Below are 22,811 nucleotides of genomic sequence, written 5' to 3'. Positions count from 1 at the left end.
TGATAGCTTCCAATACAAATGTTATTGTTTCAGTTGTCACATTTGTCAATGTCAATACTCTTGCACATTTAAACGTCTCTCCTTTGAGTACATTTTGAAACTAAGAATCGTATTTGTTATATCTTATTATCTAATCATTAATATAATTGACTGTTCTAAATCATTTTACATGTATCATTTCTCCTGTGTTTGTTCGAGGTTCCATGTTGTTTGCTCCCTTTGAATCGTTATTTGCTATTTCTTGTCGTCTGAAGTTATAAAAGTCATGGAAATCGTCGTGCTTGTTTTATATCTTTTAAGGCAGAACAATCAACTACCAAGAAACTAGAAATAACTATAAAGATTAACCAAACAAATGAAGTTCATATATTCCAACAGCCTCTATAGCGGTCAAACCAGTTAGGCCTCATTGATAGACCATGTTAGCTACCAATTTGTTGCATTTTGCATTAATAGATCACTACAAACAGTACACATCTTCTTAAATAGACCTAAAATCAACTTTAGACAGAAAGATGTTAAGAATCTCCAGTACTAAGAATCTAAAACAGTAAAAATTAACTCTGAGATGTTTTTGAAATCCGACCTTCAAAATCATACTGTCATGCCATGTGTAAGGTAGGGCAGTCGGTGGATGAACAGAATGTGTGTCCATTCATCGTTGAGGAAGATATCAGGAAGTCCTACTGACAAACATTGTTTTGCATTTTAAAGAACAAAGTATTTTCATGTGAGAGAACAAGTATTTCAATGAAAACTAGGGCTGCGCAAAATGATCAAAATGTCATATCCTCTTGTAGAAGTCATTTCATATCCAGTTAATCATATGTATTGTAATTGGTCATCCGTCTCCGTGATTCTTTAGGTTTTGTTTGAGCTCTGAGTTGAATTACTCTCATCCATAGACACCTATGAAGGTATTTTCTGCTGCAAAACACTTGTACAATGGAATTTGTGGTTGTCGAAAATCGTCTTATCTTAAATATTCTCCATACAGTGTGACATGAACCTCTTGGTAAAATAAATTAAAACTATTTAAGTCTGAATTTTGTTTGGAAATATCCTGGGTTGTATAATGTTCACATGTTCGTTTGTGATGAAATACTGCGGCTAAGAGTTACACGACGAAATGAACAATGTATTTTGTTTCATTTATTACATGCATATGTTAATGTATATAAACATATATGTAAATATATATTGTATATATATATATACATATATAATATGTATATATATATATATATAAATACTAAGACAAGAAGGTGATAAGACAGGAGCCATTAAAAAAATTAAAGATCAGATGCTGCAAGAATGACGCAATTAAAAGTCCACCAAAATGAAACGTCCTGTTTTTATTTACAGAAATAAATGATCGCAAAACTTCCTCATCAGTAGGTGGTTATATCACCATAGCAACCAGATGCTAAGATTTGAAATAGAAGATTATTTTGATTGACAGGGACACTCTCTCAATACCTCCTTTGATGCTTTGATGAACAGCATCAAAGTTGGTATTTTGATAGGAGACCTCTGATTGGCTGTTGATTGCTTTAAATACTGTTAAATTTTAAGACAGCTGCTATTGCACTCTGACCTTGACTGAGGTAAGTCATGTCTCACCCTCTCTCTGTGTTTACCCAGCATGCTAACCAATACAATTCAGGCTCATTATTCAAGTTTGAAATTAAACCACTGTATAATATGAAGCTTCTGCTGTTACATGTTGATAATGTGCGGTTTTCTGTTGCTTTTATGACAAATGTGAAAATGTTGTTGCTGGCTTCTTTTGTGTTTTCTGCTGCTTATCTTAATGGGTGATATGTGTTAACGTGATGCTAAGTAGCGTTAGGTCACCGAGGCCAGGCAGAGCGAGGCATTGTGGACAAAACACCTGTAGCACCAGGAAATGTTCCCATTTCACATCTTATTCTACCAAACGATGTGTTTTGTAACATTGGGAAGATTAACCTTGGTGTTTAACTTTAGTATTTAAGATAAAGTAAAAAAACAACAGCTTCCATCACTGCCAATCAAATTCAGATTCAAATTCAAATCAAAGGGGCTTGGTGCCATGGTGATTGATGAGGGAAGTTTTATTTCCCCAAAAAATTTACTGGTGATTTTTTGGTTAATGTGTAGTTTGAATGTGTTGAAGGACAAGTTGACGGAAGCTTAAGTTAATGCTAGGAGCACATTACATGAGGTGTGTAGCTGCTTTTAGGAAAAAAACAATCCCTCTCTATTGGGTCTAATGTTATTTCAGAGAAAACTTTTCTGGAAGGAGCATCAACTTGCATAACTTGCTCACACGGTCCCATTTTTTTACTCTCACAAATTTCAAATATATCTGTGTGTCTGGCAAAGTCTTGGAATTCTCCCGATGTCTTTATTTCACAGATAGGACTTATAGTTTCTGAATTATAGTTGTTTGAGTGGTGCACTCAGAGTTTAGATTTCTCTCTTCCCAGTGAGGAGAGAGCAGTTGCATTCAGTTGAGTTTCCATGGCAACCAGATACACACGTAGCAGGAGGGGAGTCTCTCTCTCTCTCTCTCTCTCTCTCTCTCTCTCTCTCTCTCTCTCTCTCTCTCTCTCTCTCTCTCTCTCTCTCTCTCTCTCTCTCTCTCTCTCTCTCTCTCTCTCTCTCTCTCTCTCTCTCTCTCTCTCTCTCTCTCTCTCTCTTAAACCAGCCAGTCTGTCTCTCTCTCTCTCTCTCATTCTCTCTGCGTGTGTCTCTCTATCTGTGTCAATTGTTTTATATTGAATGTTTGATGGATCAAATTCACCTAAATCTTACACACTATTTCATCCTGTCACCTGCAGACATAAAGCCTTTTGACTTCAAGTTCCAGACAAGAGCAGAAACTTCTTCGGAAAACAGTGCATCAACTCATCCAACAGCTTCTTCAAAAGATACATCTACTCTCTGTGGTGAACCATGGAGAAACCAGATATTCTGAAGATCCTCAATGACGAACTCCTCACAGCCTACAGGAGGATTAATGCTCTTAAGGAGGAGGTGTGGCAGCTGCAAGACCAGCTTCAAGACAGAGATGAGTTCATAAAGATGGCGGTGGAGAAGGAGAAGGAGAAGGAGAAGGAGAAAGAGAAGGAGAAGGAGAAGAGGAAGGAGATTGAGACCGAGACCGAGAAGGAGAATGAGATCCAGGCCCTGACGGAGAAGGTGGAGCAGCTGGAAAACCAGCTGAAAGAGAAAGATGTTGTCATAGCGAAGGAGGTGAAGAAACGGCGCGCTCGCCTCAGGGCCTATCTGGACTGCCTTGCTGAGCTAACTGACTGTCAGGCCAAGGTTAAGCTGATGGAAGCAAGGCTGCACCAGGAGCCACCCCAGCCTGATACAGGATGTAGCAGTGAGGTGGAGGTGGAGAAGGAGAAGGAGAAGGAGGAGAAAGAGAAGGAGAAGGAGAAGGAGACAGAGAAAGAGAAAGAGAAGGAGAAAGAGAAAGAGAAGGAAAAGGAGAAAGAGAAAGAGAAGGAGAAAGAGAAGGAGAAGTACAAGGAGAAGGACAAGGAGAAGGAGAAACTTGTGACGATCTACAATGTCGAAATCCTCCAAGCCAACAGGAACATTTTGATTCTTAAGGAGGAGGTGTGGCGGCTGGAAAACCATCTTAAAGACAGAGATGATATCATAAAGATGGCGGTGGAGAAGGAGAAGGAGGAGGAGAAGGAGAAGGAGAAGGAGACGGAGAAGGAGAAGGAGATTAAGATTGAGACTGAGACCGAGAGGGAGATGGAGAGGGAGAAGGAGAATGAGATCCAGGCCCTGACGGAGAAGGTGGAGCAGCTGGAAAACCAGCTGAAAGACAAAGATGTTGTCATAACGAAGGAGGTAGAGAAAGGGCATGCTCGCCTCAGGGCCTATGTTGACTGCTTGGCCGAGCTCACTGACTGTCAGGCCAAGGCTAAAATTCTGGAAGCAAGTCTGCACAAGTGAGCAGTGAGGTGGAGGTCAACATGGAGAAGGAGAACGAGAAGGTGCTTGCTTCAGGGCCGAAAGAAAACGAAACTGCAGCAGGAGAAAACTCCAACTATGGGACTGAGCTACAGAAAGGAGGAGGCCGAGATGAGCTGGAGGAGAGAGAAGAGGTGGAGAAGCCCCCACCCTCACCCTTTTTCTACTCCTCAAAACAAACCCCTCCCCTGTCCCCCTTTGTACATATTTGAAATGATCTAATGATGTGTTGTGAATATGTTAAACTTTTTGAATAAAAATAACTAGTATAGTAACATCTACCTCTGTCTTTCTGAATATACACACAGGATTCATTGATCAATTAACACAGTGTTGGAGTGAAACAAATCAGTGTGATTCATTTAGTTTGCTACTATTCATATGAACACAGCAGAGCATAGACAAACAATGTTTCTTAACTTTTTTACATTTGGTCAAATCTATATATTAATTATGACAACAATACAATAATAATACTATCATCTCATCTGAGGGCCCACCCATCACACTGACCACGCCCATCTGACACGCACACACACTCACGCACACACACACATGCACACACACACACACACACACATACACGTACACACACACGCATACACACACGCACGCACACACACACACACACAAGTCATTATCATTTATATATTTACTGTATATATACACATTTTTTTCAATTTATTCAAGTTTGAGGTCAATATCAGATCAGAAGACATTTTCATGGCCCTGAAGTCAATTTAAAATGACATGTAGCATGTTAGAGTTATAAATCACTTGTCCATGTGTAAAACAATAGTTTAATTAAAAAAAAAAAAATCACAATCATTATTTTGGGGGGCTGAAGCACATTTTAGGGGGGCTTAAGCCCCCCTAAAACAGGCCTAACGACGCCCCTGGGTGGGACCAATGACCCTCAGCCTCACAGGGAGCCCCGCTGTCATTAATCCTGTGCCCCCTCACAACTGCTCATTATGGGATGCGTCCAGTGGTGGACTGGCCATCTGGCATACCGGGCATCGTCCCGGTGGGCCGTTGACCCTTTGTGGGCCGGTCTGGTCCGCTCTGGTTTTTTTTGTTTTGTTTTTTTTCTCTTCTTCCTCTCTAAATTCCCTCCAATTGGGCCGGCCAATTGGCTACAGAGGGCTAGCAGTGTGTTGCCAGCATCGACACATATGATTGGCCTATTGTTTGTCATTGTCAATCAATCATGGGCTGACAGGCTCAGAGAGCCCTGACAGTGCTGTCAATCACAACACAAACCAGGGTGGGGTGGGACCTCATGGCATTGGCGGGGGGAGTAGCGGGACGGGCTGCTGCTGAGACAGAAACTTAAAATGGATAATAAGAGTAAAAAACGCCTGGTTGGCGCTGAGAAGCATCGGAAAAAAAGCTGAAGTCTCTGGAGGTGGAGGCTGCTAAATGTGGCAAACTGACGGACCTGTTTGGTGCCGGGTTCACCAGCCCAGCAGCAGCAGGTGCGCCGGGAGACGAGCGAGGAGGACTCGACAATGATGAGCGAGTGGAGGCAGACATGGTAAGTAACGTTGGCCTGGGGCTGGCTAGGCTACATTTTTGAGACATGTCCAAAACAGAGTAGAAAACGTTTTTGATTTGGTTTTAATATGCCGAATTGTGATATTATGGGTTATTATTGTTCAGATGATTTAGCTAAGCTAGCTAAGAGCTGCTAACGTCGTTTACTGTTGCCATAGCTGAGCTTTAAATAGAGATGCAGAATCAAGCTGTATTGAAAACAGAATACAAGTAAACCTATAGGGAATAATTAGTTTAATTTGAAATATTTGCCATTGAATTTATTGTAATCTTTCAATTCATTTATTGTTTACTGAGGTGGTAACTATTTAATAGGTATAATTTGTGTGTAAATGTTCCACTGATAAGGTGAGAAATATTTAATATTATTGTTATTATCACACAAGTTTTATTGTGCTTATGTGTTGATCCTTAATGATGTGATCATGTACACTAAATTATCAATTATTACAGGTTGTTGTGATATATTTGAGGAGTCGTTCTCCCTCTGTTTTATATGTGGACATTTGGGACCACTGTTAGAATTTGGTAAGTTTATCATGTATTTTTTAATGTATAAATTCATACTTCATAATTATAATAATTTTCAAAAGGTTTTAAAAGAAACACACATCCAAAAGTTCTCAACTCTAGGTGCAGGACAGAGGAAAACATTTTCTTTATTTTTCAGACATTATAATGTATCCATGTCCTTCTCAGGTTGACCACTTGACATGTGAGAGCCTGAGGAGTTGTTCCCCCTCTGTCCATGTTCGAGGACTTGCTCTCTGTCTGCCTCCACTCTCTGCCTTCACTGTACCAAAGTTTGTCTGTTGAGTCTCCTCTAGTCTGGTGAGTTTATCATTTTTTATGTTTTATGAAATCATACTTAATTTGTGATGATTAGAGACATTATAATGTATCCACGTCCTTCTCAGGTTGACCACTTGACATGTGAGAGCCTGAGGAGTTGTTTTCCAGACAAAGGTAGAGCTGGCAGGGGCGTCACCCTGGGCCTGCCCTTTTGGGCTGGGCTTCAGCTGCAGATCTAAAGGCTGCTTCCAGGGGCATGGGGCCCTCAGCCTTTGTTTTTCTTTGCTTCTGCACCTTACAACATACCTCACACCTTATTTTCACACATCCAAACACTGTTAACACCAATGACACGTAACATATTTTACACATCCCACTACGTAGTTAGAGCTATCTTGATTTGGAGTTAAATAAATTTACTTTTGGCTTGAGAGGTTTGTGTGTGGCCTCCCTTCTTGTTGCCATCTTTGAGATAGGTGGTAACAGTAGTATGCATGAGAGAAGACGCCGCGAGATTTGTGGACTTCTATGTGGTGTCCGCTGATAATGTAGTGGGCTGGTCTGGACAGACAATGCCAGGGCTGAATTTTTGTCCCAGTCCACCCCTGCTGGCGGCTGATCACGTCTGAGATCTGTGCGTGCTCGGTTCTTTACCTCTTGTAGCGGCAATTTCTGCGAATCAAGCATATGTCAAAAGCATTGTCTTTCGGAAAATTTAATCCAACATCTCCAGATGGACTCAAAGTACTCATCACCTGAATGACATGCACAATGAGCAAAGAACAGGCATGAGAGTTGTGTTCTTATAACCCACTGCTCCCTCCCGTTGGGTATCTTATTACCCTCCATGATGTTTAATTAGGGTGGGAGACATTCTCTCTTCATTTCTGGACAAGACTCTTGGAGTGAAACATTTGTGAGATCCAAAACACTTGCCCAGAAACACCATGAACCTCAGGCTTCAAGAGGCCATAAATTTAAAGTCCCTGAGCAATAATCGTAAACCGAAAGTTAAGGTTGAACAATCTAGTCAATCTTCTACATACACGTCTGTTTATCCAATCATCACATACAAAATGTATTACACTCTTTAGAGGGGGTGAACAGATTTCCTCTCAAAACCAAAGTGTGATTTCCTTACTTTCGGCAAACAGAATTTTAATCTGACAAATCATGCATGGTATATATGTGACATACTGTATTTTTGAAGCTAGCAAGTGGATTCCTGTTCCGTGCAACTGAAATCACAAGGCAGTTTGCAGGATGCACACGACCTTGAGACGTCAAACTGTGTTTTATTTCACCAAACACCAAAATATTTTTTCCCGTCGAGGTCAACAAGTCTGCCAGGCTAAAAGAGGTTGTTCATCACAACCCGCTGAAACAACAGTAGAGCTGCAGCCAATTATTTTTGTATTATTAATTAATCTGTTCGCTGTTAAAACCCCAGGGACTGATTTATACACAGTCTTCCATTATTCATCCTTAATTACATACGTTTTATTCGTCAGCGCCTCAGTTCAGTGACAGGCCCTATTATTTTCAACTGCATATAAACAAACCAATGCTTTTCCCACACAATTATTTTCAGATGCTCAAAAGACAAATCATCTCCCTCTCATATCCACTCTGCTCTGATGATAGGAACACTGTCAACTCAAAAAAACTGATCCTCAAAAACTGGACGACAACAATCCCAACTTTTCTCCAAAGATAGATAGAAGAGCAAATTTAACGGATCTATATAACAGCTTCTATTGTCAGGCCACATGATGGAAATCTATTATATATGATATCTCAAGACACAGTCAAAGGCCACAGTGAAGTACAAGTCTGGTCATGTTCTAAGTTTCTCGCTTTGTCCACAAATCAAAAGTGCAGAACAATGTGTGTGTGTGTGCGTGTGCGTGTGTGTGTGTGTGAGTGTGTGTATTTAAAGCCCGATAGATCCTCCTCCTCATTGACCCGAGGGGAGACTCACTGTTTCACTGGTCGACATGTTCCTATAATAATATGACTTTATCCCACACACACACACTCACACACACACACACGCACGCTCACACACACACAGACACACACGGACACATTGTCCTGCTGCAGATTGATGCACTAATGTGTTAATTAGCTGTCCTTCCCTGCTCACACTGGCAGGTGGGGGTAGTCTATACAAAATGGTGGCCAACACCGGACACACTGGTGCTGGGTTGTTTAGAGTCACAACAACAAATCAAGAATGTATTATTTCCCTCTGGTTAGATAACATTTTCCAGTGATCAGCTGTAAAAGGAAATTATTGACGCTTTTCCCTTGAGAAAAATAAAGTATCTGTCCGTCCGTCCGTCCTACATCCTCAGTATGGGCTTGGCACAAAGTCACGGACAGGATGTCAGTAAGTATTAAGAGACAGATAAACATGTTGCTTATTTTAGGTCTTTACATAGAAATTCATTTTGGAATTTAATATAAAATAGAGTAGCCTTTAAAGGTCATAAATTGCAGTTCTCAAGGGATGATTTCACATACAGCATACAGAAGACAAGCATTCCTCCATTCTTAAGTGTGAGAGCAGTCTCTCAGTTGACAATATAAAACAATCTGAGTTGACTATGCCGCTGAATTAATGATGTATATTACGTAAGAAATAAAAACAAAATATTCTGCATGTTCAATGAGGTCAAAAGGTCAGTTTTGTTTCCTTCCCCTGCTAATTTATAGATTTGTGTAATAATGCCAATACATGTTGAATATTTATAGTATTTCATGTTGTAGCTCGTTCACATACGTTTTCTAACATGTGTACCACGTCTGCTGAGTCTGAGCTTGCTGTTGCAATTATCTCTCTGATGACCAGTTGATGTTACCAGCTGTCACTGAGTCATCAGTTAACTGCACCACACTTATACTCGACAATATATCAACCGCTACTTGGGAAATAGTGGGAGGACTGGGAACACCCTGTACTTCAACCAGTGAATAAGTGAAGCTGAAATCTGCGATTTACCATCAAACAGACACACACACACACACACACACACACACACACACACAGTACAATGCCACTGTGACTGTGATGCACACTGAACTGGGTGCATTGGACTGAATTATAAATATTCTGCTGACAGGGTGACATTATGACTATATCTGCCTCTTTTTCATATTGAGAGAAAAATGTAATAAAGCTCAAAAGCAGCAGGCGCACACACTTTTCTACGACTCAAACCTTGGCCAGAATGAAATTTGAAAGCATATTCAGGGAAATACTAAATAAAGTGTGAATTATATTAGATTATAAAGATTACGCTGAAAAGTATTATACTGAAAAGGTTTTACACAGTGACGAGGTGTACATTTAATACTGAGTTTGAGAAGACTAATGTTGAACGCCTTCATACATTTATAACTGTATATTTTAAATAAATGCTGTGAAAGTCTGTTTAACCTCCCTCACTGTGGGTATACCAGTATTAGAAAAAAGATCCACTTTAACTTGCAAATGGTTTGAATATTTCCATCCAGTTTAATGCTTATGTTCAATAAGTGCTTTCAAGAGAACAAGAGTTGCTCTTATTTATTATCTATGGATAATGGACAGTGATAAGGTATATTAGCTGTGATAATAAATTGCAATCTCCTTCTGAGTGTAGTGTTATTAAAGCGTGGAGGCCAGTGAGGTGGATGTGTCCCATGAGACCTTCTGGCAGGGGGCTGAGGTTCCATCCTGTTTGAGTTGCTGAAAACATATTTCCTTATCTTTAACCACACCACGTGCGGATACTGTAGAAGGTGAGAATTTTAAATTTGAGGTCGGAAAAGAATGCAATATATTTGTCTGACTGATGCCATGAATACATGTTAGTTGCCATTGCACATACCTAATAGATTGCTATGTAATCAATTGTTTATCTGGCAGACTTCAGGATCGGCCATGTTAGCTGCCAGAGCTTTTATCTCCCGTCCTCCTGCTTGTATTATAAACACTAAACAGCTGTGTTGGGATTTGGGCTGGGATTGTCTCATTTTGCTGATGCAAGACAGGAGTTGTTGGTGGGAACCACAGACTGTATATACAGACGGAGGACATGACAGCTCCCAAAAGTGAAGCCGAAACATCTGGACAGCCCCTTGACCTGCAGTAGAGGTCATACTCACTACACAGTGACCTCCATGTTAGTGAATGGGACATGGGGCAAGTACACATCAACTTTCTTTTTTCTCAAAGATGGTTTCTTTCATTTTATGTAGATCTTACAACAATGTTTGTTCAAGTGTTCATGTTTCTGATGAGTGTGGTTTTTAATTAGTTATTTGATGCTAAAACAAGAAAGTGGAACGTCATGATTGACTGCTGAAACTGACTCATGATTGGTCGAGTGTGCATTAGTGGGACCTTGATGTGGTGGCTTCACAGCAGGACACTTGCTTCAAATGATGTCAAAGATGCAAGTAGCTGGCTCCAGTTTCTGGAATATTTTTTTTACAATCTCTGGTCTGAAAACCTTTTTAGGCCAAGTTGAATCTATATCACTGCTTTCAAAAAACGTTTGTTCGCAGTATCTCTGTCACTTTGCTGTGTTCTGTCTCCTGGGGGGAACATGGATCTTGCCTTTTACCTAACATGCTTGATAAATTCACCCCTAGTCGTCCTAAACAGTTTTTAGACTTCACGTTGTTGACCTCAATCAATTCAGGACATATACAACAATCCCAGCGAATTGTCTGCACAGATGTTCTCAGCCAGTCTCTGTAGCCACAGCCTCTGAATCTGTTCTAAACAATCCAAGGAGGAGGATGATCCAGAGGGTGTGTAGCAATGTTGAGCTCTCAGCAGATCCCTCCCCTTATAATCACAGACAGACACACACACACAAACACACAGATCTCTCACACACACTGCTGTGGAACTTCCTCACCCTGGCTGCCTGACTTATCATGAAGTGACTTGAAGTTATTGTGAGTCAGAGAGCCCAGGCCTTCTTTGTCAGACAACAAGCAGAAGCGTCTCCGCTGGCCAGGCGGTAAGTCATCTCAGCTCAGCATGAACATCTACTTTAATGTTCCTGGGCTTTACTTTAACACATTATACTGGAGCTCCTTGAGTCTTGGGAGCAGATATGCAGAGTTTAATCGCTCTCACATGACTGAAAACAATTCTTAAGGATTGTTCATTTTATCATTCCAAACACAGCATGGTTTGATGGCTACATGTTTTTTTTTTTGACAGAGTCTCCTGCAAACATCTGAGATGGAATCTCCAGGATACGAGGATGACGATAATTACACCTTCTGTGTGATGGACGATTACAACACACTGGGGGCTCGTCTATCCATCCTGTACTACTTTATGTTTCTCTTCAGTCTCTGTGGAACTGTGCTGGTTCTGGTCATCATCTATCGGTGAGTGGAATACTAACTAAAAAAAACATTGCTCAGCTTGAATGAAAACACAGAGTACATAGTGCAGGAATAATTAAAAAGATTCCATAGTAAACAATGTCTTAGTTTAGCAGTTTAATGCAGTATCCATGATCCCATTTAAACAGTTTTTACAGTGGGTCAGTTTAAATTACTGTATGATTTAGTGTTTAGAATACATACACCCAGAATTAGGGTATAATTCAGATTTTATAGTAGGTGCAAATTAGAGTCGTAGACCCCAGTCGATTTGGCAACATCTGCGTTTACTGTTGTGACTGCAAGTGTGGTATTAAAGTAAGGGAAATGCTTAATGAACAGCTATTTAGTCAGAAACACAACAAAAGACCAACTGGTGGAGTTGTGTCCACCACAACCAAACAAGCCATGTTGTTTTATAAAGAAATCTGACAATCACTGGCCTTTTTCCATCATTTAACAAGTTGCCCTTTGAACTGTGATCTAATTTTATGGAACAAATGGCACAGACAAATTATGTGAAACAGCAGCTGGAGTAAATGTTTACATCATCAGTAACTTAGCTCCAGTACCTTTTGAGAAGGAGGGCCTACTTAAAAATTAGGTTGATATGGCTTAAATCATGAACTTATATGCAACTCTGTTTGTGTACGAGTCGGTTGCATATTTTAAATGTAGAATTGTGTATTCACTAACTAACTATCACATACAGCATTGATTACAGTATGTACTGAATGGCTTTGCTGGTGGTTTTCTGAGCATAAATATTTTCAAATTGGGGTTGATGCGCGAGGATTGTAACTTTAAATAGCATAAAGCAACACTATGCGAGTAAGTGCCGTGCCTTTTCTAAACTGTGGTGAAGCTGGTTGCAGCTTTTATTCTGAAACCGTAAAAGTGACCCGCAGCATCTGAGCTGTGGCAAGTAAAGAGCGATTGCATGACTCAGTCCGCAGAACCTGAAGCTGCTCCATCACCGCCGCACAAAGAAGTGTTCACCTGTTTATTCAAAGTACGGTGAAGCTCGACTCAGTATAACCCTGAACTGGAGAATCAGTTATCTTTGCCGTTGACATGACCACACTGTTGTTGTTATCCACAACTTCACACAATACACAACAATACACATGCCAACTGTGGACCCGATAAAATGAACTGCTCTTGAGATTGGAATTAAAGAATAGATGTTCACTGACTTGGAATAAGGAGAATGGTGCCATTTTCATTTCCTCTCCTCACCCTGAACACCAGTTCTCACTCCATGTCACTTTAGTCCAATCTCCTATGAGGAGTAGGTAACTGTCAGATAGTTGCAGATTACATTACATTACATGCCATTTGGGGGACACTTTTCATCCGAGGCCACTTACCATTAGTGTATTCAACATCTGAGGCCATTTAGGCCTCAGATTTAGGGGCTCAGTATTTTGACCAAGGACACTCCGTCAGATGGGGAAAACCGGGGATCAAACAGCCGACCTTCTGGTTGGAGGAGGGCCGCTCTACCCTTTAGCCACAGCCACCCTTAGCCAGATTAAATAGCCAGAGTCCAGTTCAATATTTTAACCACCCTCACATGTATGAATGAGTGGACAAAATATCAGAAACAGTAATGCAATACAATTCAACAGAACTGAATACCCCAAGGAGACCATGAAGATGAATCAAGGTCTCTTTCAAGTTTGACTTTCTCACATTTGAGAGGCGAAGAGGGCGGGAAAAAAGACACTGACTGGGCGAGCATAAGATGAAGTCATTACAGCAGCCCAGACAGAGAAGAAATAACATAACCTACAATAACTATCAGTAACTATTCAGAGGTAAAGTTCCTCTCAGCCTCACTTTAAAGTTACTTCTGCTGTCCGGCCTCTCTTCTTTCCCTGGCCTCCACCACTGATCTCTAACTTTGTGAGCAAGCACATATTCCCGCTGGTCATGAAAACACAAATGACAGCGTCAGAGGGGATCTCAGCATAATCTGACTGGGCTTTGAGCTGAAAGGAATATTTAGAATGCAGTGTAATAGATGTCTGAAGAGATGCTGGCAGCATAAGTAAAGAGAGACTTTCTATGGATCCATTCAGGCACAGGGAAATCTCACTCCCTCGTTTTTCTTCTTTGAACAACCTTGATTATAAATTTTTTTTCTAACATTACAAAAGTAAATGAACAGAACACTATTCAGTAATGCGGTTTAGCTGTGGACACATTTTAATCAAATAAATCAACATAATTTTGAATCCTTGATGCATTGACTCGAGTGAGGTAGATGCTTACAGCGTTAATCATTGAGGCTGGTAATACTTAGCACCATCTTTTCATATCCCTCCTGAAGAAGGTCATTTTTTTTATTTAGTAACAATCAGCAGCACTACCGGCACAGCGACAGCGGGGGGCAAGCAAAATGGGTGATAGGAAATCTTTGCAGTTTAAATAGAACGCCAAATTCGGAGGGTGTTTATTTTAGAGGACTATCAAGGGTGGGTAATGACATGTGATTGCAGCAGCACAGCTCAAGTTGGATGCCTGAACTAGCTAGCAAGCTTTGCTCAATGCGGATGTCCGTGGGTAGTGTTTAAACGTGTTGCTTGAGAGATTATCATGATTAAATCATCCTGGGGCCACCATTTTGCATTACATTACATCTATTATACAACGGATCATTAATGCCATATATAAAAGCAAAGTCTCCATCAATGACACCATGCCAATGTACTGGATCTTGGGACTTTACATGAAATGAAACACAAACTAGATCCGTTTTTACCAGGATTGTCTCTACAAAGACATATCATTTTTATCAAAAGGAACCCTTAGCCATAAACTAAACAAATATGACTCTAACTGTTTCATAGCAAACAGCAGCTCCTATTAGCAGTTGGATAATATGTGCTTTCCTTGGATGAGGACTTCTCAAAGGTTGTTGAGGTTATGCTGTAGTATCATGATTAAATGTGAGCACATGGACACTAACTGAGTGCAACAAGTCCCCTTCAACCACACAGCAACAAAACAGAGCAGACAGAATCATATTAATTTGAATGAGGCAAAACTTCCTTGTCTAGACTCTTCAACTTTATTTATATATCACTTTAAACGTAACCCTGTTGATCCAAAGTGCTTTACGACACACATTTTAACTCAATTTAAAGTAAAACAAACAAATTGTCATTACAATTATCACTACCATCATGAATAACTCTAATCACAATAATAACAACAAAAATAATTCTAACAACACAAAAACTTAGGCATATCGAAAGGCTAATGAATAAAGCATGTGTTTTCAGATGACTTAAAATTTCTATTGAGGGAGATATTAATATGATGGAAGGGAGAGAGCTCCAGAGTTTAGGGGCAGCGATCTAAAAGGCCCTGTCCCCAAAACCCCTTGATCTTGGGACAGACAGCAGACTCGCCAATCTGACTGTCACTACATGTCAATAGACGGAATTCAAGGCAGATGAACTTTCTGTGGGAACCCATCATGTAAATAGTAATGGTAAATGGTTTTGTATTTATATAGCACTTTTCTAGTCTTGATGTACAGTTAAAGTTTTACTTTCCCCCATACACACACACACACAGTGCATCTATTCGCAGCACTTTGTTATTCTATGGGGGGCCATTCAGGGTTCAGCAACTTACCCAAGGACTCTTCGGCATGCAGATGGGTCAGACCGGGGATCGAACTGCCGACCTACAGGTTGGAGGACGACCACTCTACCCCTCAGCCACAGCCACGCCATATAAACCAACACAAAATGAAGTGTCAGTGTCAAACATTTTTGACCCATCTGGACTGTTATTCTTCCTAGGTTCGAGAAGCTAACCACTGTGACCAACATCCTGCTGCTGAACCTGGTGCTGTCGTCCCTGATCTTCATGAGCAGCCTTCCCTTCTTAGGGGTGTACATGCAGCTCGATGACTGGATCTTCGGCAAGGCTATGTGCAAGATTGTGTGCAGCGTCTACTATCTGGGCTTCTCCAGTTCTGTCCTGTTCCTTACCCTTCTGACCTTCGACCGACACCTCGCTGTCGTCTACTCCTTGGAGGCCCCGCGAGTGAGGAACCGAGGTTACGCGGTCATCTCCTGCGCCGTGGTGTGGCTGATCAGCAGCCTGGCGTGCATCAAGCCGATGGTGTTCCAAGACCTTTATCGAGACAATATGATTAACAAAGCCCGGTGCGAGGAGTGGGGTGGAAATAACTTAACCGAAACTACGGTTTACCATCTGAGAAATGCTGAATTTTACATTCAGCTTAACCTTTTCTTGATCTTCCCTCTCGTGGTTAATATCTACTGTTACCTTAGGATCACAATCACTGTCCTCTCATCCAGGATAATCGGCAAGTACAAGACTGTCAGACTCATATTCATCATAGTCCTGCTGTTTTTCCTGTGCTGGACTCCATTCAACGTTGCAGAGCTGATGAGCGCTGATGGCTGTGAGCAAAAACAGAGAAAGGCTTATGCATTACACATCACCCGTAATATTGCTTATATGTACTTTTGCCTCAGTCCCATCCTCTACACATTTGTGGGGAAAAAGTTCCAAAACTACTTTAAGCAGATTGTGGTGAAACGCTTCCCATGTTTAAAGAGGCAGATCTATTGCCATCAAATCAGCAGCAGTAACAATAGGTCCACAAAAACTACACCCAATTATCTTTAGGCGTAGGGTGCCCTTTATTCCTCAGCACTGGTTTGTGTTCTTAAAAGCATGGGTTTTAAAACTAGAGAAAGAAGTCCCTAGATCCCTGTCGGTCCTGGTGTTAACATCTGTCCTGAGTGATGTGATCACAAGTGGACAACTCCAAGCACAGGTCAGAGCACACTGAGGATGCATCACTTAACTCATTCACACTCGTATTCGTAGATGGTCTGGGACATGTGAGGGATCACCTACTCAGCTGACGTCCCTGACCCACTACAGTTTCATTAGGAACTGAAAATATTTGTTGCACCTCTTAATGTTTCACATACATTTTATTATTTGTGATCAATGCTACGATATTTACATTGGTCTATGTAAACACTCACACCGACAGTGACACACACACAATGAATTGTGTCTTAGACTTATGCTAACCTTAAGCATTATCAATTGTCTAACTATTAAAACTTAGAACACGTCCTCAGCATGAAATTTATTTTTACTTTTTGGTTGCATTTTTTAAAATCCCACATAATAAAACATTTGAACAACAGGTAACCAGTCTTTTATTGCAACTTGGCGGTGATGGTTATGTTAATGATTTAATCGTGCGCTGGTAAATGTGAGAGAATGTTCATCAGGCCGATGTGCGTGATTGATTCTTTTAACCATCATATTTAAGATTTCTGTGACCCCTCTGTTTGACAGAAATTAAAAGTTGTACAAAGTTAAGAAGGAAACCAGCCTAGTCTCTTAATTCCTTTCTGCAAACCTAAAATAATATCCTATATTTAAAAAAATCATATATTAAGTTATTCATACATATACATTTTCCAGATATTTTCTATGTGGCTTTCAACCTGCAAATTCATGTTTGGGTTTTTTGTGTTATACTGTGTGTTGATAATGAACCATGTCTCAAATTGCTCTGTGACATTTCGCAAAAGGTGATTACGTAATGTCATTTTTTAAGTTTTGTATATACAACAGTTCAAATAGGAAATAACACTGAGCTGTGACTCGGAACGGTGTATAGAAGGAGTAACAAGTTCAATCGATTTAGCTCTTTTGTTTGTTAGTGTAAAGCTTTTTGATTAATTCAAACCTTTCCATCAATAACATACATGTATTGGTTATCTCAACCTGCCACAATAAATGACTCTTCAAATAATTGCTTTATTCACTCCCTTTATTTTAGACTGCAGGAAGGTTTCAGTCAAAGATCAATTTAAAAGTTGGTTTGAAATTGGTTATTCATGAATAAAATACAACAAGATCACATGATTGCGTTACAGTCAGCTTTTACACAAACTATACGCCTTCCCACACATTGGTAGTTGTGTTGTATGTCGCAGGTAGTTTGGGATTTTCCGAAATGTTTCAGTGCATTCTTTCGATTTTGACACGGACACTGATATTATAACACCAAATCAGACAATAGTATGAATAAGACACTGCCATATAAACAGCATTTTATGATTATCGCAGCAGGTAGAGACAGGAAGTGACGTATTAACTCTGCTGCCTATATCATATGATCATGTTAACAGCACCCTGACACTGTCATCAGCTCTATTCACCACAAATTCCCTTGACATCTATATCGGTGTCTACTTGTATTTCACCACCTTTTCACCGGGAGATATTTGTCCCCGTTTTTTATATGTTAGCTTCTGTCGCGTGTTAGAAGCAACATCAACCCCCCCCCACACACTTGCGGTGAATCCAGTAGGGGATCCCTCTGCTGTGTTCACACATCGACTTCTGCTGGACTTTATAGGAGGCCAGGCGGATAAAGTCCTTGGAAACAATGGAGCGTCTCACTCTGACATTTGCGTTAACATATCCACCTCCTCTGGATAAATTACTGAGGAACTGAAGGAGTCTAGTGCATGTCTGAAATAAGCTTATGTGAAGCACTTGCTCAATCACACATCACTCCTACACTAGCGGCACAGCTCTCAGTGGCAATTTGGGGTTCTTTCCCCAAGGACACTTCAGGAAACCGGTATCGAACCACCGACCCTCTCGGTAGAGGATGACCCGCGTCATCTCCTGAGCTACATATACTGTATGTCTTAATGGCTTTATAACGTTGGAGTTTTCTCAGCATTTTGCATAGTTACTAACTGCTTGATGATTAATCCCCTGGGCTCGAGTGTGTGCCGTCGGACACGCAACGTAGAGGATGTGATGTTGTTGTGAGTCATAATCAGACTAAGCTCTGTAACATGTAAACGTATCCCTGTAAGTCAGACAGTGGTGGAACTAGTCGGGGGGCGGGGGGACACAATCACACGGATGGTAATCACACAATGAGAGGAAGTGAAGTCCCTGGAAAGAGTGAAGAGGTTCAAATGCTCGTCATGAATTTGTGAGTATAGTGGCACAGGAACAATAGAATGATGTTTGATTTGTTTCAACTGTTTGTGTCATTGTCACCACAGGGACAAGAGCAAGAGTACTTACGGAACCAGACACAGATAAATGGTAAATGAGTAAATAGTCTGTATTTATAAAGATCCTTTCTAGTCTCGATGACCATTCAAAGCTCTTTACATTACAGTTTCGCCCTTCAGCCATTAACACACACATCCATACAGGCTGCTATGGGCAGCATTTTCTCTATTATACATCACTCATACAATAGTGGCACAGTCATCAGGGGCAATTTGGGGCTCAGTATCTTGCTTAAGGACCCCCCATGCAGAATAGGGGAGACAGGTATCAAATCGCCGACGGTAAGTGGAAAACCCGCTCTACTTCCTGAACCACAGGCGGGGCAAAGGGGCATCAGAGAGTGCCTTCATCTTCAATTTTTTTGGCAGCCATTTTTTCTCTATTTCATTCATTAAAAGTAATATGTTATTTTGATGAGCCAGATATCGGTGCATATAGATTTATAAGTTTCGTCCCAACACTGGCTCTATTTAAAGCCCTGGCAAATCACCTGCCAAAGCACCCTCACTGCCAAATTATCCCTTGCATGCTGCTCACTGATAAATGGTAACCCAAGATTAAATTTCCAGCAATCTTTCCACTGGCGCAGAGAGGGTAGAGAAAAAAACATCAAGCCGTCAAGAATGAATAGGGGCTTCAGCAGATAGTGATGCTTTTAGATAAGACGTCTCTCCATCCGTTTTTCCCTGGTATGTCAGGAGGAAAGTCAAGACCGGGGAAATGTTAGAGGAAGCCGATATCCTTGCACTGGAAAAATTACTACAATAAACATGTTTCGCAAATGGGGAGGAAAGAAGAAGCTGAGTATTGATCAACAACACTCTAGAAGAAGCGGTAGGACTTTTGAGGAATCTTTTAATAATGGGAAACAGAGTGACGCACCCATGATGTAATGTCAGCCTCTAAACTGCACTATAACTAAATATGGATATTCATGGCAGGGCCATCGTGGGAATCAAGTCAACTCAAGTGAAAAATGAATATATTTACAAATGAAATAATTACGGTTTCGTAAGCACATTCTAATTCAATGACCTGATCGTATCTTTGGACTAACCCTCTATTCTCAAGCTCCAAGTTTCCTCCGCTGCCCAAAATATCTCCTGTTCTGAAGTTGATTTAGATGTTTGAGAAGTTTCACTGCAGTGCCTGAGAATTATCTGACATTCAGCGACGTTCCCACTCTATAAGTCATGTCATCCGTTGTCACTGGTTCTGGGAAGAGACCTATTTATGGACCAAATTCATCCACAATCTGCTGAAAATTAGACAAGAAGCAGCAATATACCGGCAGCATACTGACATTTATGACAAGAGTTATCAGGAGAGGACATATCCCACAAAACATGAAAGAGCAGACCATTTGGTCCCATCAAAGTTACCTGACATCATAATATTCCTCTCATGAAACCCCAAATACAAAGACACCATCACTACATCATCAGCAAGAAAGTGAAGTCTCATGTAAAAAAAATTGGAAATGAGTTTTGTTGCAGATGGACATATGCATGGACTGATGAATGGACATACCAATCACTATATCCCCCTGTATTATATACCAGGGAGGATACATTGCTTTAAGGGAGTGTTATATTATCCACTGCTGTTTGATTTAGCGCAGACTCAGTCCAGACATCTCTCTGTATGTGGAATGCATATCTCGAGAGCCATTCATCTAACCTGCTCCACATGTAGCAGGTGTATTGGTAAGGGCTCAAGATAGTGCAGTTTTGAACTTTTGTGCGATTTGGACACTGCCATCGCTTACGACAACAGCGTGTTCACGACGACTGATTCTCCAGTTTGGGTTCTGCGTACTGAGTGCAGCTCAGTACTGCAGGTCACTTTTAGAGCTATAGAAAGAAAGGCTGCAACCAGTATTACCAGAGGCCAAGCAAACAGCCCATTCCAGACAGGCAGGTTTACAACGGGCACCGCACTACTATAAACTAAACATAGAGTTAACTCCCTCTAATAATCTTATGCAAAGATCATTCTCCTCACAAGCTAAATCCAGAACAATATCTTTGTGAACAAGTGCGGGAAACCAAGTTGTTTATAACCTGCTCTACAGCAGATAACAGGAAACACTCGCTGCAGTGAAACTAGCAGGAGGGAGAGAGAGAGTTAGAGTGGTTCACCTCAAACAGCAAATGACAAGAAGATTTACTGAGGACAATGAGTGTGTTGTATCACTGCAGCGCACAGTGACATGAACACTGTGTGTGTCTGTGTGTGTGTGTGTGTGTGTGTGTGTGGGAGAGACAACAAGAAAGCGGTGGCTTTTCACTAACCCTTCAATAGACAGGAACTACACGTATAACCAAGGTAATGGCACACAACGAGGAGGAAGTAGCTGTTGCTTTAAAGGTAAAAAAAATGCAACACAAACAGGAGAGTGAAGCTAATACACATTTTAAGGAAAAGATCTTACTCAGATTCTACTCTAAAATCTATCAAATAGGATGCATCACTGATAACAACTACCCAGTATTTTCTAAGAACTAGAACAGCTCTACCTTGAACAGATATATCACTTAATGTACTGTGAGTACAATTGTGCTGTGAAAGCATGGCTCACTCATTCTTTAATTGACATAAACAATTAATGAAGTTTTATGAACCCATAACTATCATGATTATAGGACCTTGTTAATGTGTCTGTTCGCTTGAGAAATCAGGAGAAAGTATTTTCAAGCTCCAGTCATATTTTCTTGGGTTTGGTGCAAAAGACTGCAAAATCAAAGGATTTACTCCTTATTCCTTATTCATTTCACTAATTTCAAAGTGTCATGCGTCAGAAAGTCCACATGTGGACAGCATGTGTGATCTCCTCATAAAGTGGTCTCTTGATCCATAGTCTCTTGAATATCTGGATGTGGCTAGAAACTGTTGCATTAATTAACGAGGAGAGGGAACAAAACTGAGGAAGAACTCCCCTGGTGCCAACTGGCTTTTGTTATGAATACGAGCCCCACATGAGAACAAGAGAAAATATCTCCCTACTTGCCAAAAGAATGTTGTAAAAGTTTGCTCTCCATAGAAATGGACAGAAGAAAGAGATCTCTCTTTTTTCTTCACCTTCATGCTGTGTTCCATTTTTACTTTTTAATGGAAGTGTCAAGAAGCTCTCAGGGGTCGTCTGCTTGTGGGGAATGAGAATTAATTGGAGGATTAGAGCTACATGCACCCTGCACCCTGTCTTGACTTATAACATGGCTTTAGGGTCTGCACTACTGCCTCCTCTGATGCTGACTGTGTGTGTGTGTGTGTGTGTGTGTGTGTGTGTGTGTGTGTGTGTGTGTGCGCGCGTGTGATTCAATATACGAGAGAGAAATAAAAAAAAGCATTCATTAGTTCCTGCACATTAGTGAGTCTTCACAATGGACATCTTTATTAATGTGCTCTCCTGAGAAATAAACAAACAGAATAAATAATCGACCACATGTATTAACATGTAAGTAATGGATTCCGTGACCTTTCCCTTAGCGCCATACTCAGTCCCAGCTTGACATTAGAAACAAATCATTGACTTGTTTTTTGTCCCTTCCTCCGATACTGATGGAATGAAAATGGGCTGTTTTCCTTGTCCTGGTATTTTCTTGAACATTCAGATATTTTTCATGTTTATCACATGAGCAGTCAGAGGAGGGGAAACTCCTGGAATATTAAGTCCCAAGAAAGCATGACTGTTGAATGAGCTGGCCATTAGAATGATTATTAACACAGTGAGAGGCAAATTTCACCTCAGTTGTCCGTCTTGTGTTAGAAATTCATGATGATCGGAACTGAGCTTCTCATTTTTGGATTTTGTAGCTGCACATTAAAACAAGTCACCTCAGTGGGGAGAGATTCTGTAACAGATGAGATGCCCGATACTTATTTTGACTATGAATTTTAATCCCATCGCTGTATCTGCTCGTTGAATAAGTGTGGTGATATGTCAGATCGCCCTTTTGTTGATTAAAGTC

The 22,811-nt window shown here is 40.7% G+C and overlaps 1 protein-coding gene and 1 long non-coding RNA gene across 2 annotated transcripts; both read left to right on the top strand.

The window, feature by feature from the left end:
• The first annotated feature begins 5,313 nt into the window (after positions 1-5,313).
• Positions 5,314-6,568, top strand: LOC128426150 (uncharacterized). The gene is made up of 4 exons (XR_008333242.1): positions 5,314-5,515; positions 5,989-6,063; positions 6,235-6,366; positions 6,453-6,568. It is a non-coding gene; the product is annotated as an uncharacterized LOC128426150 (long non-coding RNA).
• A 4,644-nt stretch (positions 6,569-11,212) lies between these two features.
• On the top strand, positions 11,213-16,974 carry LOC128425896 (C-C chemokine receptor type 1). Its single transcript, XM_053412733.1, has 3 exons — positions 11,213-11,345; positions 11,552-11,724; positions 15,540-16,974. The coding sequence occupies exons 2-3, from the start codon at positions 11,573-11,575 to the stop codon at positions 16,396-16,398; spliced, it is 1,011 nt and encodes a 336-aa protein (XP_053268708.1). The 5' UTR covers positions 11,213-11,345; positions 11,552-11,572; the 3' UTR covers positions 16,399-16,974.
• The last annotated feature ends 5,837 nt before the right edge of the window (positions 16,975-22,811 follow it).

This window comes from Pleuronectes platessa, chromosome 20 (assembly GCF_947347685.1).
Source record: "Pleuronectes platessa chromosome 20, fPlePla1.1, whole genome shotgun sequence".
NCBI classification, from domain to species: Eukaryota; Metazoa; Chordata; class Actinopteri; order Pleuronectiformes; family Pleuronectidae; genus Pleuronectes; species Pleuronectes platessa.
This window is presented reverse-complemented; position numbering and strand designations above follow the sequence as displayed.

What these genes read in the sequence shown, in the direction of transcription:
- LOC128425896 (XM_053412733.1), top strand. Translation starts at nt 11,573, where the DNA reads ATGGAATCTCCAGGATACGAGGATGACGATAATTACACCTTCTGTGTG. An exon ending in GTTCTGGTCATCATCTATCG is followed by an intron (nt 11,725 to 15,539) that starts GTGAGTGGAATA and finishes TATTCTTCCTAG; the next exon opens with GTTCGAGAAGCTAACCACTG.